General features: G+C 39.4%; 1 protein-coding gene across 3 annotated transcripts in view; it reads right to left on the reverse strand.

The window, feature by feature from the left end:
* The window catches only part of LOC141500466 (adhesion G protein-coupled receptor E3-like), a 79,638-nt gene that overhangs the window by 31,094 nt on the left and 21,705 nt on the right, over positions 1 to 26,839 (reverse strand). For 2 of the 3 annotated variants that reach the window (XM_074203645.1, XM_074203644.1), the window contains 3 exons: positions 22,974 to 23,129; positions 14,040 to 14,198; positions 451 to 491 (listed from right to left, as the gene is read on the reverse strand). In XM_074203645.1, the coding sequence (XP_074059746.1) occupies positions 451 to 491; positions 14,040 to 14,198; positions 22,974 to 23,129 (356 nt within the window). The remainder of the gene's footprint in view (positions 1 to 450; positions 492 to 14,039; positions 14,199 to 22,973; positions 23,130 to 26,839) is intronic. The other variant, XM_074203646.1, reaches the window with a different exon arrangement.

Below are 26,839 nucleotides of genomic sequence, written 5' to 3' on the forward strand. Positions count from 1 at the left end.
TGGGGCTTTTTCCTTATATAATAAATGTGTTTCCTTATATAATAAATATGATAGTATAGGCCTTACAGGGTTGTTGTGTAGCTGGAATGAGATAATGTATGCATAAGAACTTAGGAATTTTAAATACTATATAATTGTCAGCTATTAGTTCTGTGACATTTTACTGGACTCTCATGGGCTTCTTCACTTTGGGATCCCCACTCTTCTGTTTCTGACCCCATGCTGTCTTTGACTGATTCCCACTCCCTTTAAGCCCATCTCATCTTTCTAGAATTCTATCTCTTCTCTCTCATCCCATTTATTTTTTGCTTAATCCTATATATTTATACTCTTCCCTCACCTTTCTTTTATCTGAACCCCTCTCTCCTCTCTCTGAACTCAACTACCTTTACTTACTTCCTCTCTCACCTCTACTTGAGACCATTTCCCTCATATTTAGCCACAACTCACCTTGTTGTTGCCTTCATGGTTCCTGGGCTTTGTAGAGGCTTCTATAAGAGATATGAGTAAGACAGGACCATTAGGATGGATTAAATGCAGACCTTCTGCTAATCCCCCCCACCCCAATATTGTCTCAGGTTGACTTAAGATCATGCTATTTTGTCTTTATTAGTAAGGAGCTTCTGGCTTCTGCAGTTTTGTAATGGGGGTATTGGTGTGCAGCCCAGAAGTGTATTCATTCACTCATGGGGTCACAAAGTCAGAAAGATCATGGCCATTTAAGGAGTGAGATGATGTTTTTATCTCCCAAATCAGCTTGAAATTTTCCTTTAACTAGTGATTTCTGGAAAGTCTCCCCTTGTCCTCTGACTTCTCCCTGAGCAAGAAGCAAGACCTCTCCCAGCAATGCTCATGGAGATGTAAGGATGATGTGTGGTCTAGGTACATGGTCTGAGCTTTGCCCTAGAACACAATTACCAAATATATCTTGTTTGACATTTTATACTATGGAATGATTTTTATATCCTTTCATTCAGTTAATCCCACAACATTTTATAAAGCAGACAATTCACAGATAATTGCTCTCATTTTAAAGCTGAGAAAACTGGGTTAAAGAGAGAAAATGACTTCAACTATCACTCATTTTCTTCTTTTCGAATCACAGAGATTCTCCTATTTTTAAGAGAACTCAGAAGACATCTAGTCTGAGTCTATTTATGAATTAGTATCTCTTCTATGACTTTCTTGAGACATGGTTGTCTAACCTCTGCTTGAAAATCTCTATCAAAATGCAACTCATGAAAGGCAGATTAAAAATTAATCAGAAAATAAATAATTTAATCATAAAGAATGAGTGGGACAAATAACAAATAAAAGAATAATTTCAATGAATTTAATTTTATTAAAGATAATGTCAACATGGAGACAAAATGTCAAAGTTTGTGGATTGCAACAAAGCAATACTTAGAAAAAATTTACATCTCTAAACATTTACATCAGTAAAGGAGAGAAAAAGCAGATTGATGAATTGGGCTTGCAACTAAAAAACCCAACAAATTAAAATCCCCAAATAAACTAAAGTAAAAATCCTGAAAATCAAAGAGGAGATTAATAAAATTGAAAGTAAAAATACTATTGATCTAATAAATAAAACTAAGAGCTTCTTTTATGAAAATAAAAACAACCAAAAAAGGCAGACATTAAAAAAAACAAATTACCAAACTCCTTCTTTGGAGGAGCAGTCCTGATGAATGATGACAACTAACTGTGTGTACTTGATTTTTATGCCTCTGAGTAATTACATCAGCAGTTCATATTTTAATCTCCTAGATAAGCCAAGTCTGAAAAATTATTCCATTGATTTAGGCATACCTAGTAAATTTCAAGCTGCATAATAACATGGTTTCTAACCAGATTGCTAAGGGTTATTGCTTCTCCCATACCTTGGGAGGTAATAGATTGCCCTTCATTGAAGATTGAATATCCATTTCCTGGTGGTCATTTATTGGGTATGTTATACAAGTATTTCTTGCTGAGATATGGGCAGGATTAAATGATCATAAGATCAAAAACTTAAGAGTTGAATGAAAACATAGAGATCATTTAGCCCAATTTTTTGATTTAGTGAATGAGGGAACTGGATTCTAAGTTGGATGTTCAAGTTGATACAGGTAGTATTGAGATTGGAATATAAGTCTAGTGACTTCAAATTCAGTTCTCCATGTTGATTTCCCATGTTTATGTCTTTCCTAAATCATAATCTGCACAATTGAACACAGTAGTACAGTGTAGTGCCTCTGAGAGGTTTGAGATCAAATAGCTCAATGCCACTCATGCCAGTTGCTCCCTCTATCAAGTAGAAAATCTTATTTGAAAGCCAATACAGACAATTGATCTGATTTTGAATACAGAAAACCTATATATGTTCTCTTATTTTCTATATTTGTGACTGAACTAATAATTTAAGGTTCCTGTTGTTCATTTTCCTCATCTTGATTAAAAGATTTTTTCCCAAATAAGAGAATCCCAACTTATTCTAGTTATATTGCTTTTATTTGTGCTAATAGACTTCAATTTCATATAATCAAAATTATCTACATTATCTTTTCTTGCCAATTCCTCCTATTAATGGTCAAATAATTTATTGAAAAAATTTAATAATTGGCAATTACTTTAAATTTCCCCATAAACTTCCCACTTTCCACCTTCACTTTGTGGTGGGGCATGAGGAATAGAATTAAGAGAGGGATTGCAAATTTACAAATTTACAAGATCCTTTAAGGAAAGGGAAAAAACTAAGGGCAATGTCAGTATTTGACACTATCTATACCCTGGTCTGTCCATGAAGGGTCATGATGGGTACTCTGCTCTGGTTCCCATGACAGTGCGGTATTGTCCTCATTATCTGAGTCTCTGTATGACCACCACTCATCTTTAATTATGTACCATTCCTTCAGACTGTAGCCATACTAGAAATTACCAGCCTTTCTGAAACGTCCTTGCTTCTAGTCTCTTAGAAGGATTGGTATGGAATGACAGACTGGAACATCTAACCTTTCTACTCCTGGCCTCATGGATGGGAAGAATAAAATAAAGGACTGGAGTTCTTTCTTTGTACAAAGTCCATATAAATAGAAATAGGGCAAATTTGGTGTGCATATGAGATATAGAAACTTTTCTTCTTTTCCAGTTTTTCTCTTGGCTTCATTGCAGTCTTAAACACCAAAATGCTTAAACTTCAATACAGTATTAATGGCCTACTACATTGTGTACTCTTAAACAACCTAATTTTGAGAAGGAACAAGTTCTACCTTTACCTTTTTCCCTACACTGGAATATTTCTTTTATTCTCCATTTTCTTTCCTCTCTTAAAACCCTAGGAGCAGGGTGGCTAGGTGGTGCAGTGGATAAAACACTGGCCCTGGAGTCAGGAGTACCTGAGTTCAAATCCGGTCTCAGACACTTAATAATTACCTAGCTGTGTGGCCCTGGGCACATTTGCCTTGGAAAAAACCTAAAAAAAAAAAAGCCCTAGGAGCAGAGCTAATTTACAATCGGTCAGTCAATCAACAAGCATTTATTAAACAGTTTATCAAATTCTAGACACTGTGCTAAACCTAGGAAATATAAATGCAAACAAAAAAGAAAGGCAGTCCCTATCCTCATGAAGCTTATACTTTAGTGAGGGAAAGACAACAAAGAAAACGTGAATTTAAAAACAGGAGCTACCCAGAAATGAGCATCTGGCATAATATTGAGAGTGAGGGATGGTTGGTCCAGACCCTTTTCCCAAAATTGAAGTTCTGGGAAGAATTCACCGATGGGAAAAGAAGCTCAGTTTCCTTATCTGCTAAATTAAAGTGTTGGACTATGTGACCTCTAAGTTCTTCAGCATTAAATTTGTGATCCTGCAAACCTGTAGGTTGCCTGCCCATATCTGAACAAAACTACATATTCAACATACCTAACAACTGACCACCAGTAAGTGGTCATTCCATTTTTACATGAAGACCTCTAAGGAAAGGCAAATTGCTACCTCCCAAGGTGTGGTAAGAGTGAAAGCTTCTATTGATCTGAATGGAAAGCATAGCATTATGCCATTCTGAAAAACATGAAATTCTTCATGCATCGTCTAAACTTACTTAAAAGTTTAGAAATCATCTCTGAGACTTGATTCATGCTGAGTTTGCTGTTGTTTGTCCTCTGTTCTCTAAGAAGACCATGACATCAGGAAGATGATGCCATGGTATGCTTGGTTCTGAACACTGGCTCACTCATTCTAGTTTTGGAAAGGGCTCACTGTCATAGGGCTGAAGGGTACATTTTCTCCTCTGTACATCCCTATGCAAAGTTTTGTTAGGCTTTTACTGCTTTTGGCAAAGCCTGCTTTGTATTTGCACATATAACTTGCAAAGATGCTCAGCCAGGATAGATAGACAGGGAGATTCTAAATTCTTTTTTCTTTTAGTTCCAGCCTCAGCCTGTGTAATTCTCTAAACAGTGGGGAGGATATAATATCTTTCCATTCCCATAGATGAGAAGCTTTTGCAGTACCAAAAATCAATACAACTTATGAGGAATATTCGGGTGTTTGACCCACAAGAATATTAAGGTAGTTTGTTAGTTTACATTACAAAGACAGGTCTGCCTGTGTATTAGTGCCTAACAAAAACCTTAGACTCAAACTGATCAAAAACTGAGATTAGATCAGGTCTGCCCCACCTAGTTCTGGGTTCTGTCCTTCTTTGCACAGGCTCAAGGAGGTTACTGCTTCCTCCCCGTGCTCATTAGTGTAATGAACAGGGCAAGGAAAAAGTAAGGGGGTGTATCAATTAGATTGTGATCCCAGGCACTGATTGGCAGGAATGGGGAGGAACAAGCCTTTGAAAGTGCATATAAGAGCTAGCATTTCTGGGATTAGGTGCCCCTCTCCCCTGGAAAGAAGTGGTCCTTTTGTTAAGACATCTTAATAAAAGCCATTTTTAATCACTTTGGGCTTAGAACACAACTGGAAAAAAGAAGGAAATTATTAAATAGGGAAAAACTTCATATCACTTTTTTTTTCATTTGTGAAGCAATAGGGTTAAGTGACTTGCCCAAGATCATGCAGCTAGTAAAAATTAAGTGTCTGAGACTGGATTTGAACTCAGGTACTCCTGACTCCAGGGCCAGTGCTCTATCCACTGCGCCACTTAGCCACCCCTATAATGAATTCTTAAAGATTTAGAGATTTTCTGAAGTCCAGACTAGAACAAGAGCATTGGTATGGGCTAACCACTGTAAGCAGAAACTGAAAAAAAAAATGGATTTTCCATAAGGAATATAAAAATACCTGGAAGAAATTTAACAAAATGTAAAAATCATAAACTCTCTAGGGAAGAATTGGAAGGACAATAAATATCCTAAAACAGAGAGTGGAAACTTTAGTCAAATATTAGAATAGACTATGTAGAAATCAAGGATTCTATGAGGCAACAAGAAAGACTAGAACAAAGTCAAAAGATTGAAAAAAAAATAGGAGAAAAATAGAAGGGTTCTTCTATCAATAATAATTGTCCCAGAAGAGAATCAAGGAGGGATTATTCAAGAATTGTCAGACTCTACAGAAATGGATTAAAAAAAAAAGCCTGGATCCCGTAGTTTGAGAAATTATGATGCAACTGTCTAGATCTATTAGAATTAGAGTTCAAAGTGAAAATAGAAAGAAAATAATGATCTCCTGAAAGAAACCTATGAATGAAAAATTCCAGGAATTTTATAGCCTAAATCCAAAAGTATCTGTCAAAGAAAAAGATTCTGCAAACAGCAAGAAAAAAATTTAAGTACCAAGGAATCACAGTCAAAATCATACAAGACTTGGTGGTTTCTACCATAAAAAAGAAGTCTTGGAATAAAGTATTCTCAATGGTAAAAGATATATGCATACATTTAAGAATAACAGCCTTCAAAATTAAGTATATCCTATAGAGAGAAAAATGAATTTTTCTTGGAATAGAAGACTTTCAGGAAGTTCTGATGAAAGAATCTGAGCTGAGTTGAAACTTTAAAATGCAAATATTTGATTTGGGAAAAACCTGGAAAGGAGAATTTATTTGAGGAGTTGGAAGTTGCTATATGATGTTGAAAAAGCTACCAGGTAGAGAAGAAACAAGTGTTCTTACAGAACTTTAAGGTCTTCAGAGGATATTGAGGGAACTATATAAGAAAAAGAGAGGATGTGAAGATGCATACCTGAGCCTCCATTTAGGCAAAGGACTCCAGATCAACTATCCCTGATTCTGTGGACTATTCCACTTTGCCTCAGCTACCTCTTGTATCTGCTCCTGGTTGTCTGTTCTTTCACCATTGAGTTCTTTTCAATTCTTCCATTTTTTGGGAAGGTCAGTCATCTTTAACACTCTAGTTTTAGCCACAATTCATCCTGATTCTGTTCCTGTGGGCCCCTTCTCTTACTAATAAATTCTTTCTAGATTTTTCATTTTGAAGAAGGGGTAGAAGTAATTCTTCCTTAAAACTGGGTTCTGAGAAGAATATGCAATATGGAGGAAATACTGAGGAGAGTAGGATTTTTGAAAACAAATACACACACACACAAATACACAGTTTGTGTAGAAATGAATAAAACAATAGAGAGATTGAGGCATAGGAAGGGAGTTTAATTATGATGAATGACAGTAATAGAGAGAGAACAATCCTAAGCTAAATAAACTTCCTGATCCTATGGGGAAATTTCAAGTAAAAAAAAAAAACCCAAAAAGAAACTCCAGAGAAATAGAAAGGGACAACTTCAAAGAATCCTGGGAAATATGAACTGATGTAGAAGAAAGAGTAGAAGTAGGAGAACAGACTTTACAATGACAAGTTGTAAAGAAAAATAGTTTGGAAAGACTTAGGAACTCTGATCCTATGACCTAATGACCACCATGACCCCAGAAAGATCTATCATAAAGCATGTTACCCCCTTCCTGACAGAAGCTGATGGATCCAATTGTGGGACACATGAACTTTTGATCATGACCATTGAGTATATTAGTTTTACTCAACTATGCTTATTTATTAAAGAGTTTTCCTCCCTATTTTTAATTGAGAGGTGCCAATGTCTATAAACATACAAATTTAGTTTGCTTGTAACAAGTGTATATCTCCCCATGGTATCAACAACCACAGGATGGTGACAACATCCTGAAGGGGGAAGATTCTCATGCTTTATGGAGGTCTCTAGCATAAGTGATAAGGGACAATAATCTTGAGTCAGGAGGGCTTACTTCTTACCTAATGGAATTCCTGATAGGGCCTCTCCTGACCTAATGAACTAATATGAAGCACATCCTGAATTGAAGGTCACTCCCTTGAGTGACTAGGGCAGGAACTGCTTTATCATATCCAGCCTTCAGATTTATGACTCCAAATAATAAACTTGTATATTAATCTAATTCTGTTTACTCTTTCTTAAGACCAAACTCTGATGGCTAATACGTTATCTAATTAGGTTTGTTTTTTATTTGGAAAAACTCTGGAGATTATTATATGTTATTTTAATTCTTTATTAGGTTCAACAAGGGGCAGTTAGGTGGCGCAGTGAATAGAACACTGGCCTTGGAGTCAGGAGTACCTGGGTTCAAATCCGGTCTCAGACACTTAATAATTACCTAGCTGTGTGGTCTTGGGCAAGCCACTTAACCCCATTGCCTTGAAAAATATAAAAAAAAAAACCAAAAACAAATATTAGGTTCAACTGAGGAAATCTGGAGGAGAGATGGGTATGAAGGACAATGTGAAAAGAAGTAGGAAAGAAACATTTAAAAAACTGAACAGAGAACAGAAGTTCAGAAGGAAACATGGAGAAGACACTCTTGAAAGAAACATGTTGAATTTATTGTATTCTTTAAAAAGGCAAATAGGATAGAATAGTTTTGGGAATTCTCATCAGCCTCTTACCTAGCAGCATTCCCAGAACAGCTGATGGCAGTGTCTGCATTGAGAATTAGGGACAAAGTTGTCATGCTGAGGAAAGGCAGCTTCTAAACTATTCTAAAGGTGAATTTCATAAGGGTTCTATGATTGGAAGAAATCAGCAACCAGCAATAATGAAATATCCCTTTCCATATGTGTCCTTTGAGCTTGAGCAGACTGTTTCTTGGACTGTGCCTGCCTGCATTTGTGGGAGAATGTGTTTGGAGGAGAAATATTTTGTAGCAACTCTTCGTGTTGTGTCCACTTTAGTAAATATCTGTTTTTAGAAAGTAATTAAGCCTGGCTGATAATTGGATATCAATTGGCACTCACTGGGTGAAATACTCTTTTGGAGTCTTGTGAGGAATATGTTGAATTCAGGCTTGGGTTTCACTCTTGCCCAATAGAGCCCAGCTGAGTAATGTTTCCAGAAGAAATGAAACTTTACTGAGAAAACAAATGTTGACCTTCATGGAAACCTCAAAGGACTCTTAGCTCCCATGGAAATCACAACACCCTGCTTTTCTATAGCACTCACCCCATAAAAAGAATGCTCCCAAAACTATCCAGTGCTGGAATCTGTTCAGACTTAGGCCATTATGCCTTTCTTTAATAACCCCCTTTACATTTTATTGTCCTCCTTATTCCAACTTTCCAACCTTACATTTGGTGCTGATACCTAGGAGAAACAAGGCAAGGGGCCCCTGAAGGAATGCAACCAGGGAATCAGTGAGTTCTGGTTAATTCCTTGATTTTTGCCAGAATGAACGCTTGTAATCCTTGCTGAGACCCACCATGCCCAGATATTTAAGGATGATTGCTACACCCAGGCCATTTTGATAGAAGGGCTAATCTGAAAGGTAAGACTCCTTCCCCATCACTCCCCCTTCCTCCTTGCCAGGACTCCCAGGAGATAGGATTTCCAAAATCCTAACTAGGTGGGGAACCATCTCAAAACAAAGAAATGAAACTGAGATGCTTCTTTCTCTGCTTAAACTGAAACTAAATGACTAGGTGGGTGGGATGTCACTATGATCAGGGATGGTGTCTTCAAAAGGGTGACAATTGAACCGGCCTTTAAAGGAAGGGTAAAAATTCAACAAGAAAGGGTTGTTGGAGTGGGGAGACATTATGGGTCAGAGAAACTGGTTGAGCAATTGCAAAAGAGAAGGGAATTGAAGGATCCATTTCAGAGACTGAAAGTAGTCCAATTTTATTAAGACATAGAGTGTAAGAAGGGATACAATCTAAGATAAATATAGCTCAAGTACTGGGTTAATTCTCCAGATTAGCAGTACCAATCCCCAAAGATGGGCTACTTCTCCTCCCTAGGGAATTCTATGATACCCAGAATGATTGTGGGATAGTTTATCTAAACTATTCTATAAGGTCAGAAAGCTCATGGTATAAGGACAATGGTGGGCTGGGTCTGAATAGACTCTAGCACCAGAGTAGCATGCTTTTTATAGGGTGAGTGCTATAGGAAAGAAGGGTGTTATGGTTTCCATGGAAGCAAAGAGTCATTTGGGGTTTCTACAGGGGCCTAAGAGAAATTTGTGGTTTCCAGGGGGGCGGGGCTAAGATTTATTTTCTCAGTCTTCAAAGTCCAAGTCTTGTGGGGAAAAGAGGAAAGAAATGCTTGTTGATTGAAAAGAAAAGAGAAGAAAAAGATCCATAAGATAACAGAAGGTGGTGGGTTCAGGGACTGCACCAAGTCTGATCTCTGAATTCTGTCTGGGAGATTCTTCCTGGGATAGTCTAAGGACAGATTATTCTTTTTAGGATGCTGACAGTAGGATGGTAACTTGAAGAGGTCAAGAGAGGGATTACTAAGGATGGGGAAGGTCAGAGGAGCCAGTGGTTAAGGAGAGGCTGATGATTGGGATGGGGAGGGTCAGGTCATGGTCTCTAGGGTCAGCTCCTGGAGAGATAAGAGAGAATAAGATGGAGGCCAGAAGTAAAGGGACTGACCTTGGAAAAGACAACAGAGGAACAGGAAGAGAAGATGTGTCTGGAAGTTGAGATATCCTGCAACCTTGACCTTCTCAGTAGGGTAGAGTTCAGGTCCTCTTCTCATGGGGTCATGGCCCAGAACAGTAAAGTTTTGAATTAGAAGATTAGAAGTTTTAGAAGAAATATAGAAATGAAACTGTAGACAAACAAAAGGATTAGCCAGGTAGGATGTCCTTAATCCCTGCCACCAGAGAGGGAGGCCCAAGTGGATCCCTTGAACTACAGGAGGGTAAAAGTCAATGGGAGGGTCCACAGTAAGTTGGTCACCAATAGAGTGAGTTCTTTGAAGGGTGAGGCTACCAGGCTGCCTAGGATTGGGAAAACCAACCCAGGTTGGAAATGGAACAAGCAAAAACTCCCCTGACAATTAATAAGTAGAGGGATTGAGAGAGAGCGAGTCAAAAGGTCATTGTCTAGTAGGAAGTTAAAGTCAGACTACAGGAATTTGAGCCAGGATATCACATATTTAGAACTGGAGGCACCATTCTAACCTCCACTTCTTACAGAAAAAGAAAGGGAAGATCGTAGTGGGAAAAGGCTTGGTCTGGGATCATACAGCCAGTAAGTATTAAAGGTGGGATTTGATTCTCCCAGACTCCAGAGTCAATACCCTATCCATTATTCCCTCTGGCCTGACCTGACTTTCTTCAGCAGCTACTTATGACCTATCTATGCATAATAATTATAATTATAGTTAGAACATTTATATAGTGCTTTTGGGTTTATAAAGTGTGCTTCACAACTATTATCTCACTTAATCCTCGCAACAACCTGGGAGTTAAGTGATGTTGTTATGCCCATTTTAAACTGAGGGAGGTAGTGGTTAAGAGACATGCCCAGGGTCACAAAGCATTTGAGGTTGAATTTGAACTTAGATTTCTCTGACTCTGGGTCCAACACTCTATCCATCACACTCACTAACTTCAAATCACAAGGTGTTTGGGCTTCATTTTCTTTGGATTTGAAATGTTTCACCAGTGCTCTCAGAGAAGCAAGGATGTTGCAGTGAACAGTGAGTTGGCTTTGGAGCTAGAAGATCTAGGTTCAAGTCCTGACTCTAACATATGTTTGCTGAGACATCTTGGGAAAATCCCTTTACCTTTTAGTACTCTAAGCAGAGGATCCCTGAGTGGCTGTATCTTAAAAATGTATAAGAGCAAATGTTTCGTAGAATAGGGAAGCCCTGCTGTACCTCCTGTCTGGAGGGAGCCCACTGACTCCTCCTGCTTGCCTCTTAGGATCCTCTTCTGTTCAGTTCAGCAAACATTAATTGACTGCCTACTGTGGTCTGGGAACAAAAGATAAACCTACAGCAGTCCTCCTGTCCCCCAAAGAGCTTGCATTGTACTGGAATCCTTCCTGATCCCTCCTTTTTTTGTCCCAATTCAAGGGAATCTCTCTTCCTTCCAATTTGCCCATGTAATTTTTAGTCTTTATGTGGGGATGGGGCCATGGTGTGCCCATCAAAGTCTAGTTATTTGTGTTATAGCCTTTCTAAACAACTGTAAGTTTCTGAAGAGAAAGGTCTGTGCTTTTATTCTTCTTTGTATCTACCCAATCCATAACTACTCCAAAGAATTTGGCCTGACCATCTATACCAGAAAAGACAAAGTGGATGAAGAATGCCTCTTGCCCAAATTATGACCTGCAATTGGAGGGTAAATCTATAGAGTATGCCCATCATTATGTATATTAGGGACATAGTACATATGGAAAATGAATTTGGCTCAAAATTAGGCAGAGGAGAATGGAGGCTGGAGGATAAGAAATTGCCAGTCTCCTCTAATGACCCCTGGAAAATAAAGGTCTATATTTTTTTAATACCAATTTTCTATTGGAGTTACAGTGTAAATGTGAGACATAGGACATAATTGGGTCCACACAGAGGGTACTAGAGAGAGCCATGGTGGTGTGAGCCCCTTGTATCCTATGACCAATGAGGAACTCCAAAGAACAGTAGGAAAACTCTCATCAGGGAAATGCATGACAGAAAAAAGGAGAAAGTGAAGAAGTCAGGAGAACAGGTCCAAGTGCTTGGTCTGAGTCATAGAATAATCAAGAAGGAAGACCTACTGGGTGAACTCCCAGCAAAGGGAATTCAGATAGGAAGGATACAGCCCCCATTTCTTTACCACTTTAGGTGCTTTAAGGTTAACAAAGCCTTTCTTTACCACCCCTTGGGAGGTGGACTGGGAGTTATATAAATGAGCACCCTGAGGCTCAGAGAGGGAAAGTGACTTGCCCAAGGTCCCATAGTAGGTAGTGCCAGAGCATCATATCCAGGACTCCTATTCTGAAGGTGCTCTTCCACCACATTTCCCACCAGAAAACTTCAGGGCCTGTAGCAAGTGCTGACCATATTGAGTTACATAAAATGCTTCCTTCCAAACTCCTTCCAGCTCAGTGGTTCCTGTTCTAATCCTGCTATGGCTCTGGAGAGCAGCCTTGGAGGCAGAATTTAGACTTCCTGGAACCTCAGTTTCTTCATCAGAAGATCCAAAATAGCTCTAGTGTCTCCCCAAGTCAGTAAGTCTACAAGCATTTATGGAGCACTTTCTGTGTCGTTTCTTGTATTATGTCAGCCTTGTCAACAAAAAGGACTGTGGAAATGTAGCTCTTAATTTTGATATGACTTTTTCCCAGGGGTGGAATTTCAGAGAAGCCTGGAAAGACTTGCATGAACTGATGTTGAGCAAGTTGAGCAGAACCAGAAGAACATTGGACACCTAACAGCAACATGGAGGTGATGATCAACCTTGATGGACCTGCTCATTCCATCAATGTAATAATCAAGGATAATTTTAGAGTACCTGTGACTGAGAATACCTTCTGTATCCAGAAAACGAACTGTGGAGTTTAAACAAAGACGAAAGTCTATTATCTTCGATTTTTTTTAAAGTGTCTTATGTGCTACATAATTTTGCTATCTCTAATATTTTATTTTCTCCTCAAGGATATGATTTCTCTCTCAACACATTCAATTTTGATCAATGTATAGCATGGAAACAATGTAAAGTTTATCAGACTGCCTTCTGTGGGGGGATGGGGGAGGGAAAGGGAGAGTGGGGGGGAATTGTAAATTTCAAAACCTTACAAAAAATTACTCTTGTGTATAATTGGAAAACAAATAAAATATTCATTAAAAAAAGACTCCTTGGGGTGCCTAGGTGGTACAGTGGATAGAGCACCGGCCCTGAAGTCAGGAGTACCTGAGTTCAAATGTGGCCTCAGACACTTAATAATTACCTAGCTGTGTGGCCTTGGGCAAGCCACTTAACCCCGTTTGCCTTGAAAAAACCTTAAAAAAAAAAACTCCTCCTCCCCCAGGTTAGAGCATTTTGTTGGTCCCTTTGAGGCTGAACTAAGAGGGAGTACTATCCAAGGTAGACCAGATGAGGATGGGGGAGAAAGAAAAAATACAAGAAAAAAAATGTCATGGGGGAAGGGGGAGGCAAAGGCTACTGGATAGGAGAGGGAATGTAACAGTGGAGAGAGAGAGAGAGAGAGAGAGAGAGAGAGAGAGAGAGAGAGAGAGAGAGAGAGAGAGAGACAGGTTAAGAGTTCAGAAGATCCAGGTTCAAGTTTCCCCTCAAACTCATACTGACTCTATGTGTCTCCAAGACCTCTCAGTACCTCAGACACCTCTCTCTCTAGTATGACAAATAGCAGGACATTGGCTAGAGAAAACTCATTATCTAGTCTCCTCCAAAATATCCTTCCACCCTCTTTCTCCCCATGGAGCAGCATGGCCAGGCGGGTTAGACTTCTGTGGCTTCAATTTCTTCTTCTGGATAATAGTTTGGAAAGGGATTTGAACCTCCTGTCCTAAACCAAAGTCTGACCAAAACACATGGATGAGGTTTCCTGAGGGGTCCTGAACTGAGGGGGGTGGGCAGAATAGGAAAAAGGGAAGAGTTCCCAGGATGTAGAGGTAACTTGTATAGTGAGGAGGCCAAGGACTTTGAAGAAAGGGAGCTGGAGTCAGGGAGGAGCCTGGGGAAAGTTGAGGTCAGCCCAAATGAAGACCTCTGGCCAGAAGGGGCCCTTTCAGGGACCCTCTGCTCTCAAGTCTCAGCAGAATGAGCTCTGCTTTGGTGTCCAAGCTAGCTAGAGAATGCCAGAGAGAGGTTTACCTTGACAGTCGTTCATTGTCTCATTTGGAAATGTCTCCTCCCCAGAAGGAAGGGTATATCCAGAGATGCATCTGCAGTGGTAACTTCCATATGTATTAACACAGGCTGCATTCGGACCACAAGAGACACCATTGGATCCTGCACATTCATTATCATTGGCTACATTAGAAAAGAAAAGCAAAAAAGAAATGAAACCTACTTATTTGCACATGACCAATGTGAGAATTTGTTTCATCTGACTCCAGAATGCTATTTGTTAAGGGGTTTTCTTTTTTCTATTCTTTTCCAAGGAGTGTGGGATGAAGTTGAAAGAAATGCCTGTTGATTGAAAAAAGGAAAAGGGAGGGGGAAAAAAGAGATCCATAAAGTAATGGAAGGGGATAGGTTCAGAGACAGTTTAATCCTCATCTTTGAATTCTTTCTGAGACATTAATGCTTGCATCTAGAAAAATCTTTTTAGGATTCTGATAGTAAAAAGGAAGAAAAGATCAAGGATGGTAACTTGAGGAGGTAAAGAGATGCTTTGCTAAGGATGGAAAGATCTGAGGACCAGTGGTTAAGGAGAGACTGTTGATTTGAAGGGGAAGGGTCAGATTATGGTCTCCAGGCCAGTTCTTGGAGACATGAGGGGATAAATTGGCAGGCACAAGTAAAGGAGCTGGCCATGGCAATGAAAAGAATCATCTCTTCTCCAGAAACAGAGAAACAGGAGGAAAGAATGGTTCTGGAAACTGAAGCATGATTGAGACCTTTGGAAGGGCAGCTTAGATCTTCTTAGTAGAATAGGAGGCCAGGTCCTCTACTAAGACTCAAGGGAGTCATGGCCACAAGCATTTTTTTTTAGTTTTTTTGCAAGGCAATGGGGTTAAGTGGCTTGCCCAAGGCCACACAGCTAAGTGTCTGAGGCCGGATTTGAACTCAGATACTCCTGACTCTAGGGTCAGTGCTCTATCCAGTGCACCACCTAGAAGCCCTGGCCATGAGCATTTTAAGAAGACAGGGCAAGGTTGTGAGAATCAGTAGGGTAGATAGAAGTTTTAGAAGTGTTACAGAGATGAACTTGTGGACAAATTAAAGGATGAACCAGGTAGGATGCCCTGTAATCCCTGCCACTTGAATGGGAGGCTGAAGTGGATTTCTTTGCTCTGGAGTTCTGAGCTACAAGAGGGTTAAAGTCAGTAGAGTGTCTATGGTAAGTCTGGTGTCAGTAAAGTGAGTTCCTTGGAAGGGTGGGCTAGTAGGCTGTCTAGGATGGGAAACTGAGCCAGGTTGAAAATGGAGGGGTAAAAATTCTTCCATCCCCATAAAGCAGTAGTGAAATTGGGACTGGGAGTGGTGCTCTTACAGCCTGGTGAGAAAGGGAGAGAGACAGAGAAACAAACAGAAAGAGAGAGACAGAGAGACAGAGAGAGAGAAACAATAAAAGGATTACTATCTGGCAGGAAAAGTTCATTTAAAAATCAGGCAATGTGTCTGGTGGCTAGGTGGCTCAGTGGATAGAGCACCAACCCTGGAGTCAGGAGTACCTGAGTTCAAATCTGGTCTCAGACACTTAATATAATTACCTAGCTGTGTGGCCTTGGGTAAGCCACTTAACCCCATTTGCCTTGCAAAACCCTAAAAAAAAAAAAATCAGGCAACATGAATTTGAACCAGATGTAAGATCACAATGAAGGAAGAGGCCTTCCTAAAGAAAGGAAAACCTGTAAGGAGAAGTAACTGGTCCAGGATCACACAGCCAGCAAGTATTAATGGTGAGATTTTATTCTCCTTCCTCTTTCTCCAGAGTCAAGGCTCTTTCCATTTTCCCCCCTGGATTTCCAATGATAGCATGACTTTTTTCAGCAGTTACTTACCATCTGTTTATGGATAATAATTATAATTAAAGCTAGAGCATTTATATAGTACTTTAGGGTATATAAAGTGCTTCACAATTATTAACTCATTCTATCCTCACAACAACCTGTAAGTTAGGGCTTGTTATTATCTCCAGTTTATGAATCTGAGGGAGGCAGAAGCTAAGTGACTTGGCCAGGGCCATATGAACCTGTGGTTGAATTTTGGGTCCAATTCTCTCACCATTGCAAACAACAAGCTACCTCAAATCACAAGGTCTTTGGGGTTCACCTTCTTTGGATTTTAAATGTTTCATTGGTGCTCTTTGAGAAGTAAGGATCTTCTGGTGGACAGAGAGCTGACTTGGGGTCAGAAGACCTGGGTTTGAGTCCTGCTTCTAACACATGTTGCCTGGGTGATCCTGGGAAAATCACTTCACCTCTTAATACTCTAAGCAGCTTAAGTCCTTCTAAATGACTGCATCTTAAAAGTGTAAATGTTTTTCAGAGCAGGGAAGCCCTGCTGAATCTCCTAGCCTCCCCCTTGCCTCTTAGGATCCTCTTTTATTCAGGTCAATTCAACAAACACTGATCGTCTACTTGAAGATACAGACAAACCTATAGCATTCCTCCTGTCCCCAAAGAGTTTGCATTGTCCTGGATTCTTCCCTGATCCTTTCCCTCTTGCTCCAATTCAAAGGAATTCTGATTCTGTTCAAATTTGCCCATGCTTAGTTTTTGATCTTTGTGTGGAGTGGGGCCATGGTGTCCTCATCACAGTCTACTTATTTGTGTCATAACTTTTCTAGTCAACTGTAAGCTTCTTAAAGGAAAAGTCTGTGCTTCTATTATTCTATGTTTCTCTCCAATTTATAATCACTTCAAAGACTTTGGCCTGACCTTTCACAGAGGAAAGACCAAGTAGATGAAGAATGACTCTTGCCCAGATTATGCCCTGTTATTGGAGGGAAAATCTAGACTATGTTCATCATTATTTATAATTAGGATAGTCAGTATATATAGAGACAGTTAATTTGGCTCAAAATTAAACAGAGGAGGATAGGAGCTGGAGGACAAGAAATTGCCAATCTCTTCTAATGATTTCTGGAAAATAAAGATGTATATTTTCAATACTAATTTTCTATTGTTATTGAAGTGTGATGGTGAGACATAGAACATAATTGAAGTCTACAAGGGGGGCACTAGAGAGACCCATAGTAGTGCGAGACCCTGTATTCTATGACCAATGAGGAGTTCTAAAGAACAGGAGGAAAACTGTCATCAGGGAAATGCTTGTAGAAAAAAAAATGATCCAGGATCTGAAGAAAATGAAGGAAGCCCAGAGAACAGGTCCAAGTGCTTACTCTGAGTCATAGAAGAATCATGGAGTAAGACCCTCTGGGTGAACTCCCTGTGGCAAAGGGAATTCAGACTGGAATTATCCAATAACCACAGCACCCATTTCTGTGAAACCTTAAAGTTTTCAAAGGCTTTCTTATTTATTTATTTATTTTTTTGGTAAGGCAATCTGGGTGGGGTTAAGTGACTTGCCCAAGGCCACACAGCTAGGTAATTATTAAGTGTCTGAGGCTGGATTTGAACTTCCTGACTCCAGGGCAGGTGCTCTCTCCACTTTGCCATCTAGTTGCCCCTCAAAGCCTTTCTTTATCACACCTTGGGAGGTGGGTTGCAAGTTGTATAGATGAACACCCTGAGGTTCAGAGAGGGAAAGGGACTTGCTCAAGGTTCAGGGCTCCTATTCTGAAGGTAACTGGTCCTCACACCAAACTCTCTACCAGAAAGTTTCAGGGTCTGTTCCAAGTGCTGATCAAAGAAACTCCTTCCAGCTCAGAGGTTCCTGGTTCTAACCCTGCCATAACTCTGGAGAGCAACTTTTGAGGCAGGCATTGAACCTCCTGGAGTCTCAGTTTCTTCATCAGAGGATCTAGAAGAGCTACAGAAAGTCTGTTATGTAAAGAAGTTGACTGGCACAGCTAATTTCATCTCCTACTTCCAAACATCTATATTACTAGGAAAGAGAAACAAGGCAGCTGGAAACCAGATGGAAGGGGACTGGTCAGCAGCTTCAGGAGAGAGTAGGCTTTGAGAAGTAAGGATGCATGGATGGGAACCTGGCACATGGAGAGGGGCCAGTAGAGGCAGTCTTCTGGTCCACCTGGAACCTTAGTCTCTTCAGCAGAGAATCCAAATTAGCTCCAGTATCTCCCTTAGTCAGTCAATCTTACAAGAGTTTATGGAATACTTCCTAGTCTGTCTCTTGGGAACCGATATTTAGGAGATGGAGGGGGGAGGAATATTTTGGAGGGTACTATACAATTCTTTTTTACCAATATCCTGCCATCTATAGTCCTAGAGAGAGGTGTCTGAAGTGCTAAGAGACCTTGGAGACTCATTGAACCAGAATGGGTCTGGGGGGAAACTTGAACCTGAATCTTCTGAACTACGAGCCTTGTCTCTCCCTCCACTCTGTTACATTCCCTCTCTTATCAAATAGCCTTTACCTCCACCTGCTCCCAATGGCATGACTCATTTCATTTTCTTTCTTGTGTCCTTTCTTTCTTCCCCATCCAGTTCTGTTCCATCCTGAGTAGGGCTCCCTCTTGTCTCATCCTCATAAAGACCATTGTGGGGGCTCCAGTCCAGAGGGAAGAGGTCTTATCATAATTGAGAGCTGGAATTCATAGCACTTAAGAATGACAAAGAGGAAGAAGCAAAGGAGGAGGAGGAGGAGGAGGAGGAGGAGGAGGAGGAGGAGGAGGAGGAGGGAAGAGACTGAGAGACATAGAGAGGGGGAGAGAGAGACAGAGACAGAGAGACAGAGACATAGACAGACATAAAGACAGAGAGAGAGAGAGAGAGAGAGAGAGAGAGAGAGAGAGAGAGAGAGAGAGAAAGAGAGAGAGAGAGAGAGAGAGAGAAACAGCCAAGCAGCACTGACTAGGCCACAGGTTGGTAGAGAAGGCTGTGCCTTGAGCTGGAGCCCAACCCAGGTTTTTATGTCTTGACTCTCATCCAGAGGGCAAAAAGTGAATTCCCTTTCTCCTGCTGGACCTGAATTAGGTAGAAAGTAAAGCCTAAGGAGATCAGGATACAAATTTTACATTAAACAATGAATCAAAAGTAGATCAAGAATAGGCATCTCCACCCAATTTGAGCAGCCTTTAAGATTACAAATTTTGTTTCTGCTACATTCGTAGTTCTCTATATCCTTACCATGGTAGTCAATTTACATCTTGAGAATAGGTGGTAGTCAATTTATATCTCTACCTAATTTCTTTCTGTTACATTCACAATTCTCTTCATCTTTTCTCTGCATCAAGAAGGTATTTAAGCATATGGTAAATATTTTTGTGATATCAAGATGTGATTCTTTATTATAACTATCTCATGTTTTGTTTTGTTTTTTTAAAAAAGGATTTTAAGTCCACTAAGTATGTCAGAAGTATCACCTTTAGTCTATTTTGAAAATTACTTTCTTTAAGAGAAATTCATTTTTCAGTTAGGAGTTTTTGATTCCTTTTAGGTCATAGCAATACTGAAACTCACTATCTCACTGCTTCTCTAAAGAACCTAATTTTTGAACTTTTTATAGTAACTTGTAAACTGTTCAGTCTTTAAATTAAAGTCTGGGTCTTTCTTACCTCCCTGAGTCAGAAAATTCAGTGATATCATCACCTAAAGAACCACAACTGTCCATCTTGAATTTCCCCTCCCCAAATACCCCAGCAACAAAGGGAATGGCCTTGGCAAGGAACAGAGGAACAGGAGAAGAGGATGGGTCTAGAAACCGACAGATGATGTCAAGGAGGTGAAGGAACTCTGGAAAGGGCAGCCTGGATATTCTCAGTAGGATAGGAGGCTGGGTCCTTTTCTTAGATCCCAGGGATCAGGGAGTCATGGTCATTAGGATTTTAAGAAGACAGGGCAAGGTTGTGAATGACCACATTAGAAGGTGAGAAGCTTCAAAATTATTACAGAGATGAAACTGTATAAAATAAAAGGATTATCCAGGGAGGATGCTCTGTAATCCTGCCATCTGAGAGAAAGACTGAGGTGAACTCCTTGAGTCACAAGTTCTGAGCTATAGGAGTAGTTAATGGAGTGTTCACTCTAAGTCTGGCATCAATAAAGTGAGTTCCTAGGAGGGAGAAACTAATAGACTGCTTAAGGATGGGAAAATTGATCCAGGTTGGAAATGGAATAGGATAGAACTTTCTTGCCAATAAATCAGTGGCATTGAGACCAGGAGTGCACTTCCAGCCTGGTCAGATTGGGGTGGGGTTGGGAGTGGAAAGAGACAGCCAGACAGACAAATAAAATAAATAAATAAAAGGATTATTGTCTAGCAGGGGAAAATCCTGTTAAAATCAGAAAACAGAAATTTGATTCGGGATATGAGATCATATGATTAGAGCAGAGGGACCATCCCAAATGGAGGAAAGTCCTTTATTTGGTGAGAAGTGACTGATCCATTGTCATACAACCAGTAAATATAAAAAATGGGATTTGATCTTTTTTCCTCTGACTCTGGAGCCAATGCCCATTCCATTGTCCTGCACCCTGGTCTCCAAGAGATAACATGATTTTCTTCAGTGGCTACTTACTATCCACCTATGGATAAAAATTATAGCTAGCATTTATATAGTACTTTAGGGTACATAACGTGCTTCACAAATATTATCTTATCCCTATTTGAAACAAGGTGAAGTAGAAGTTAAGGTGCATGCCCAAGGTCAATACTACATTTGAAGCTATGTTTGAACCCAGAACTTTCTGATTCCATTCACTGTGCCCATTAGCTATCTCAAGCACAAGCTCTTTGTGCTTCACTTTCTTTTGATTTTAAGCATTTCACTAGTGCTCCTAGCAAGACAAGGATATTGTGGTGGCCAAATGGGGAAACTGAGACCCAGAGAGCCTGACCTTGGAGTTCACAGCTCCTTTCCAGAATCAGCTTCCACTAAATTTCCTCCAAGAAATGGACTCATTTTATCTCCCATTCCTAAAAATCTATGTAGTTGGGAAAGAGAAATATGGCATATGGAAACTAGAGGGAGTGGGCCTGGTCTCACAGCTGGTGGAGAATAGAGGTTTGGCATGAGTGGGGCCCTGGCACACAGGGAGGGAGGGACCACAGAGGCAGACTTCTCCAGCATCCTCACTTTCTTCATTGTAGGATCACAAATAGCTATAGTATCTCCCTCAGTCATTCAGTCCACAAGCATTTATGGAGCACTTCCTATGGCAGGCTCTGGGCTAGGCACATTGCAGGTACAAAGAAGTGCAACAGCTCAGTCTCTACATTGGAAGACATGCTCACTGTTTCATGGGGAGACAAAATGTATACCACTGTGTCCAGACAAGATACATGTGGTACAAAAGGGAGGTAAAATCAGAGAGAAGGGAGTAGTTTGTCATCCTAGGAGCTATGAAATCCAGCGCTTAATTTTGATAAGGCCTTCTCCCTGTTGGCCAGGAGCCCCACTGATGGTCCCTGTGAGGCTGAGCCAAGAGGGAGTCCTACTCAGGATGGAGTAGATGGGGATGGGGGGAGAAAGAAAGGACAGAAGAAAAAAAAATGAATGGCCCTTGTCATAGCAGGCAGGAGGAAAGTAAAGATTATTGGATGAGAAGGAATGTGCCAGTAGAGAGACCCACTCAAAGTTCAGAAGATCTGGATTCAAGTTCCCTCTCAGACTCATCCTAGCTCAATGAGTCTCCAAGGTCCCATCCCCTCAGTAACTCAGACCTTCTCTCTAAGACTACAAATAGCAGGGCATTAATAGAGAGAAATCACTGGTTTAGTCCTCTCCAAAATATTGCTCCTCCCTCTGTCTCCTAAATATTGGGTCCCAGGGGGCAGAATGGTCAGGCAGGTCAGACTGTTGTGGCCTCAATTCCTTCTTCTGGGTAACAGTTTTTTTTTTTTTTTGGTAAGACAATGGGGTTAAGTGACTTGCCCAAGGTCATACAGCTAGGTAATTATTAAGTGCCTTAGGCCACATATGAACTCAGTTCTTCCTGACTCCAGGGCTGCTGCACTATCCACTGGGTCACCTATAGCTGCCCTCTGGGTAGCAGTTTTGAAAGACATTTGGATGGGGGCAGCTAGGTGATGCAGTGAATAGAGCACCAGCCCTGGAGTCAGGAGGATTTGAGTTCAAATGTAACCTCAGACACTTAATAATTATCTAGTTGTGTGACCTTGGGCAAGTCAGTCTTAACCCCAGTGTCTTAAATAAATAAAATTTTTAAAAAAGAAAGAGATTTGTACCTCCCAGTCCTGAGCCAATGTCTGGCCAAAGCACTTAGATGAGGTGCCTAATCTAATATCCTTTAAAAGTTTATTAACATTTCTTGATCTCTATAGTTCTGGTCAAAAGTTGTTCTATCAGCCTCTAATGGAGGATTATAAATTTCAGGAGGTTTACCTCTGCTACCTCTCTGCCCCCCACCCCCCTGCCATCCCCACAGACTCTGTTCTTTGAGATAAATTTGAGGGAAAAGCTCTGTCTGTGAAATGCAGACCTTTCCTAATTTGCATCTCAAAGTTGATTTCCAAGTTTGAATAACAACCAGATGAAAGGCCATCCTAAGAAGACAAGAAAACCACTCTAGTTATCTAGACAAAATATGAATTCTTATCTTTTTTTGACACTTTGGTAAAGAGGAGACAGCAATCCTGGGGCAAATTGGATCTTGTCAATTTTGACACAGAAACAGATATTATGGATGGGTTAGATAATCATCAAAGTAATCAATGACATACAAATGGTTGGTTATCCACCAAAAGTTTTATGATTCTGTGTTCATTCTATATGAATTGCCTCCCCCACCCCAATTTTGTATTCTTGGTGTTCGCAAGAATGCCATCCACCCATGTCTTTGGTGAGATCCTAGAGAATTAAACTTCATTTATTAAACTAACTTTGTTATTTCATTTCTAGTTTAAGGAAATTAAAGTTAATACACTGGATAGAGATGATTATGCAGGGAAGGACTGCTCTGCTATCAGCCTCAGCAGAAAGGGTTCTTTAATGAATCCCAGGCTAACCAAAAATGCCAGAGAGGTGTTTACCTTTGCAATTGATAATATGACTAGTTGGGAATACTTCCTTCTCAGAAGAAAGTATAATCGCAGGAATACAGTTGCAATGGTAACTTCCCGTTGTTTTAAAACAATCTGCAAACTTATCACAAGAGACACCCAAAAGTAGTTCACATTCAATAATATCTGCAAGATAAGAAAAGAAAAGAAAAATAAATGAAGCATAGTTGCAGATGGACAATGTGGAAATTTGCTTTATCTGACTCCAGTGTGGTATTTGTTATAGGGGCTTCCTTTTTTCTTTTTCTTTTCCAAGTTTTGGAAGAGGAAGATGAAAGAATTGTTTGTTGATTTAAAAAAAGAAAAGAAAAGGGAAGAAAAGAAAAGATCAGTAAGATAATGGAAGAAGATGGGTTCAAGGACAGCATCAAGACTCATCTCTGAATTTTATCAGTGAGTTTCTGGTTGGCATAGAAGTAGGGACAACTCTTTTTTCCCCTTTTCTTTCTTTTTTTAAAAAAATCTTATGTTGTGACTATGGACCTGAATTCTTTTTTTAGTCTATTTTTTAATTTTACAAAATAAGAAAAAATCAGTCATATGCACATGAAAGAATTCATAGTATAAAAATAAATTTTGATTTCAATAAAGTCTATATAATAAATATTAAACATTGTGTTCAAAATTGTCCATCTTTACTTCCTTATAGCTTTTCTTCTGTTCTTTCTTTTGTACTGTTTACTAATTTTTTTTCCTATCTTCCCCAGGATAGCTACAATTAAGTACAGAGCTGTATCTATCTATCATCTATCTATCTATCTATCTATCTATCTATCTATCTATCTATCTATCTATCTATATCTACATATCTCTCTATATAGATAGAGCTGTATCTATATCTACATATCTATCTATATAGATAGACATGTATATTTATCTATCTATATAACATACTTAAATACATACTCACATAACATATACATATATCTATATAGATATTTATGTATATGCATACACACACATCCAAATACATATTTGGTCTGTATGTATCTCATATCCTCTACTCTACTTCTACATGCTACCTTGCCCTCCTATTCCTTAACCAACTGGAATTGCCCTTCAAAGAATCCCTCCTTACATGTCTTTCTATCTCCCTTTCTCATTAATTTACATATCTTTCTATATAACCTCTTATCCTGTTCCCTAACCTTCTAACTCATGACTCTTTTTATCTCCTCCTCTTATTTCTTTTTGAATTTAGAAGACTTTTATAGCCTTATATATGTATCTGTGAAATTCCCTCCATAATCCATTCCTGATGGGAGTAGGTTTCCAGAACAAGTTTCCCCATCTAATTACTCTGAATCAATTCTTATTCCTACACCTCATTTGTATAAGATGATAACTTTTTTTGTTTTTTTGTTTTCAAGGCAATTGGGTTAAGTGTTTTGCCCAAGATCACACAGCTAGGTATTTATTAAGTGTCTGAGGCTGGATTTGAACTCAGGTCCTCCTGACTCCAGGGTCAGTGCTCTATCCACTGCACTACATAGCTGCCCCAGATGGTAACTTTAAAAAAAATCTTTTCCTAGACTATTTTACTTATAAGAATCCCATCCTAATCAGCTCTACCTCCATCTTTTCTTCTAACTACCTAATTACTAATTAGAATGTTGGACACATAATTTACATTTCCACATATAGATAGCAACAATTTGTCTTTATTGAGTCCCTTATAATTAATCTTTGATATTTATCTTATATTTTTCTTTGTTCTTATATTTAAATTTTTCTATTAAGTGTAGGTCTTTTTACAACAAAATCCTGAAAGTCTGGCAATTCATTGAAGTTCAGTTTTTTTTATTCAGATTATGCTTAACTCTGCTGGGTATGATATTTTTTGACTGCAATTCCAGTTCTTTTGGTCTTCGATATGTTGTATTCCAAGCCTGCAGATCTGCTGCTAGATCTTGTGTAAATCTAATTGTGATTGTCATATTTGAAATTTTTTTCTTGTTGCTCTTAATATTTTCTCCTTAACCCAGGAATTTTGGAATTTGGCTTTGATATTCCTGTAAATTTTCCTCCTAGGATCCCTATCAGGTGATAATCAGTGAATCTTTCTTTATTTCTACTTTTCCCTCTTATTCTAACACTTCAGAACATTTTTCTTTAATTATTTTTTATATTATTGTATAAACTTTGTTTTTTTATCATAGCTTTCAAGTAGTCTCATTATTCTTATGTTTTTTCTTCTTGATTTATTTTCCAAATCTGTTGGTTTTTTTGTCATATATTTCACCTTCTCTTCTATTTTTCATTCTTTATGTTTTGTTTTAGTATTTCTTAATCTCTTATAACTTCTGTGAGTTCCCCTTGTTCTAAGTTTCAGAGTCATTTTCTTCCTTGAGATTCTGGATGTCCTTTTCCAGTTGGTTTACTTTCTTTTCATAATTTTCTTGTTCTCTTGAATTGTATTTATTTTCTTTTTAAATTTTTCTTCAATGTCTCTTCTTTGTTTTTTAAACTTTTTTTTTTTTGAGTTCATCAATGAATTCTTTTTGACCAGGTAGGAAAGATTTTTTTTTTCAGCATCTTCTGAAAGTGAGCCCTGGTCTTCTCTATTCCCAAAGTACCTGTCTATAGTTGAGTTCTTTCTCCTTGGGCTATTCAAAAATTTATTTTTAGTAGCTTTTTCTTATATTCAGTTCTAGTCCTGTGGTCTATGTGGTGGAGTGTCTCCGACCTCAGGAGCTTTGTCCTGAGCCCAACATCTTCACTCCTTTCCCCCTTCAAGTCACAGCTGGGATCTCTCAGCCCACTGTACTGGAATTGATCTTATTTCCCGAGGGCCATCCAGTGGCTATACTCTTCAGTTCTCCCCTCTGGCCTGGGACCAAGACCAGGAACTCAGTTCTCTTGTAAGCATCTGGTGCAACTGCCTCTGCACATGCCAGGGCTGTGCTGTTTCCCTCCTGCCCTGGATTGTGTCTTGCCTGCCCATCTAGGCCTGATGTCCTTTATCAGCAAAGGTTCTCTCTCTCTCTCTTACCCTACTCAGACACTAGACAGGTAAAAATTCATGTGAGTGAGAGGGTGATTACTTCCCACCTTGGCTGCCCCTAGGGCTCACATCTTCAGAGAGTTAACCTGGGGATGTTTGTGCTTCACTCAGCCACCAGAACCTTGGTCCTGGGGATCTTTCTTCAAATCTTCCCTAGTGTCCCAGAAGGAACACTGTTCTGTTGCAATTTTTGTTTAGAGATGAATTTATGGACAAATAAAAGGGTTAGGTTGGATGCCCTGTAATCCTTGCCACTTGAGTGAGAGGCTGAGTTGGAGACAATAAAAGGATTAATGACCAACAGGGAAATCTGAGTTAAAATCAGGCAACAGGAATTTAATCCAGGATATGAGATGTAAATCTTTAGAGTTGGAGGCACCATCCTAAATAAAGCATAGTGGGAAGTGACTGGTCCAGGATCCCACAGCCAGTAAGTGTTAAAGGTGGGATTGATTTTAATTTCTCTAAATCCAGAACCTGTGCTCTTTCCTTTGTCCTCCCTGGTCTCCCAGAGATTATGTGACTTTCTTTGGCAGCTACCTATAACCTTTCTATAGATAATTATAGTTAGAGCATTTGCAGAATACTTTAGGGTTTATAAAGAATTTACAAATAATATCTGACATGATCCTCACAACTTGGGAGTTAGGTACAGTTTTTGTCCCCATTTTATAGTTTAAGACAGGGCTGTTCAACCTTAGGTAATCTTAGGACCGCATTAAAATAGAATGTTTATTTGAGGTCTGCACCTAGAATAAAAAATACAGTACACTAATAAAATAGTTAATTTGTAGTTTTACCTTAGGTTTAGCAAGCACTATGAAAAGTCATG

Source organism: Macrotis lagotis, chromosome X, assembly GCF_037893015.1.
Source record: "Macrotis lagotis isolate mMagLag1 chromosome X, bilby.v1.9.chrom.fasta, whole genome shotgun sequence".
NCBI classification, from domain to species: domain Eukaryota; kingdom Metazoa; phylum Chordata; class Mammalia; order Peramelemorphia; family Peramelidae; genus Macrotis; species Macrotis lagotis.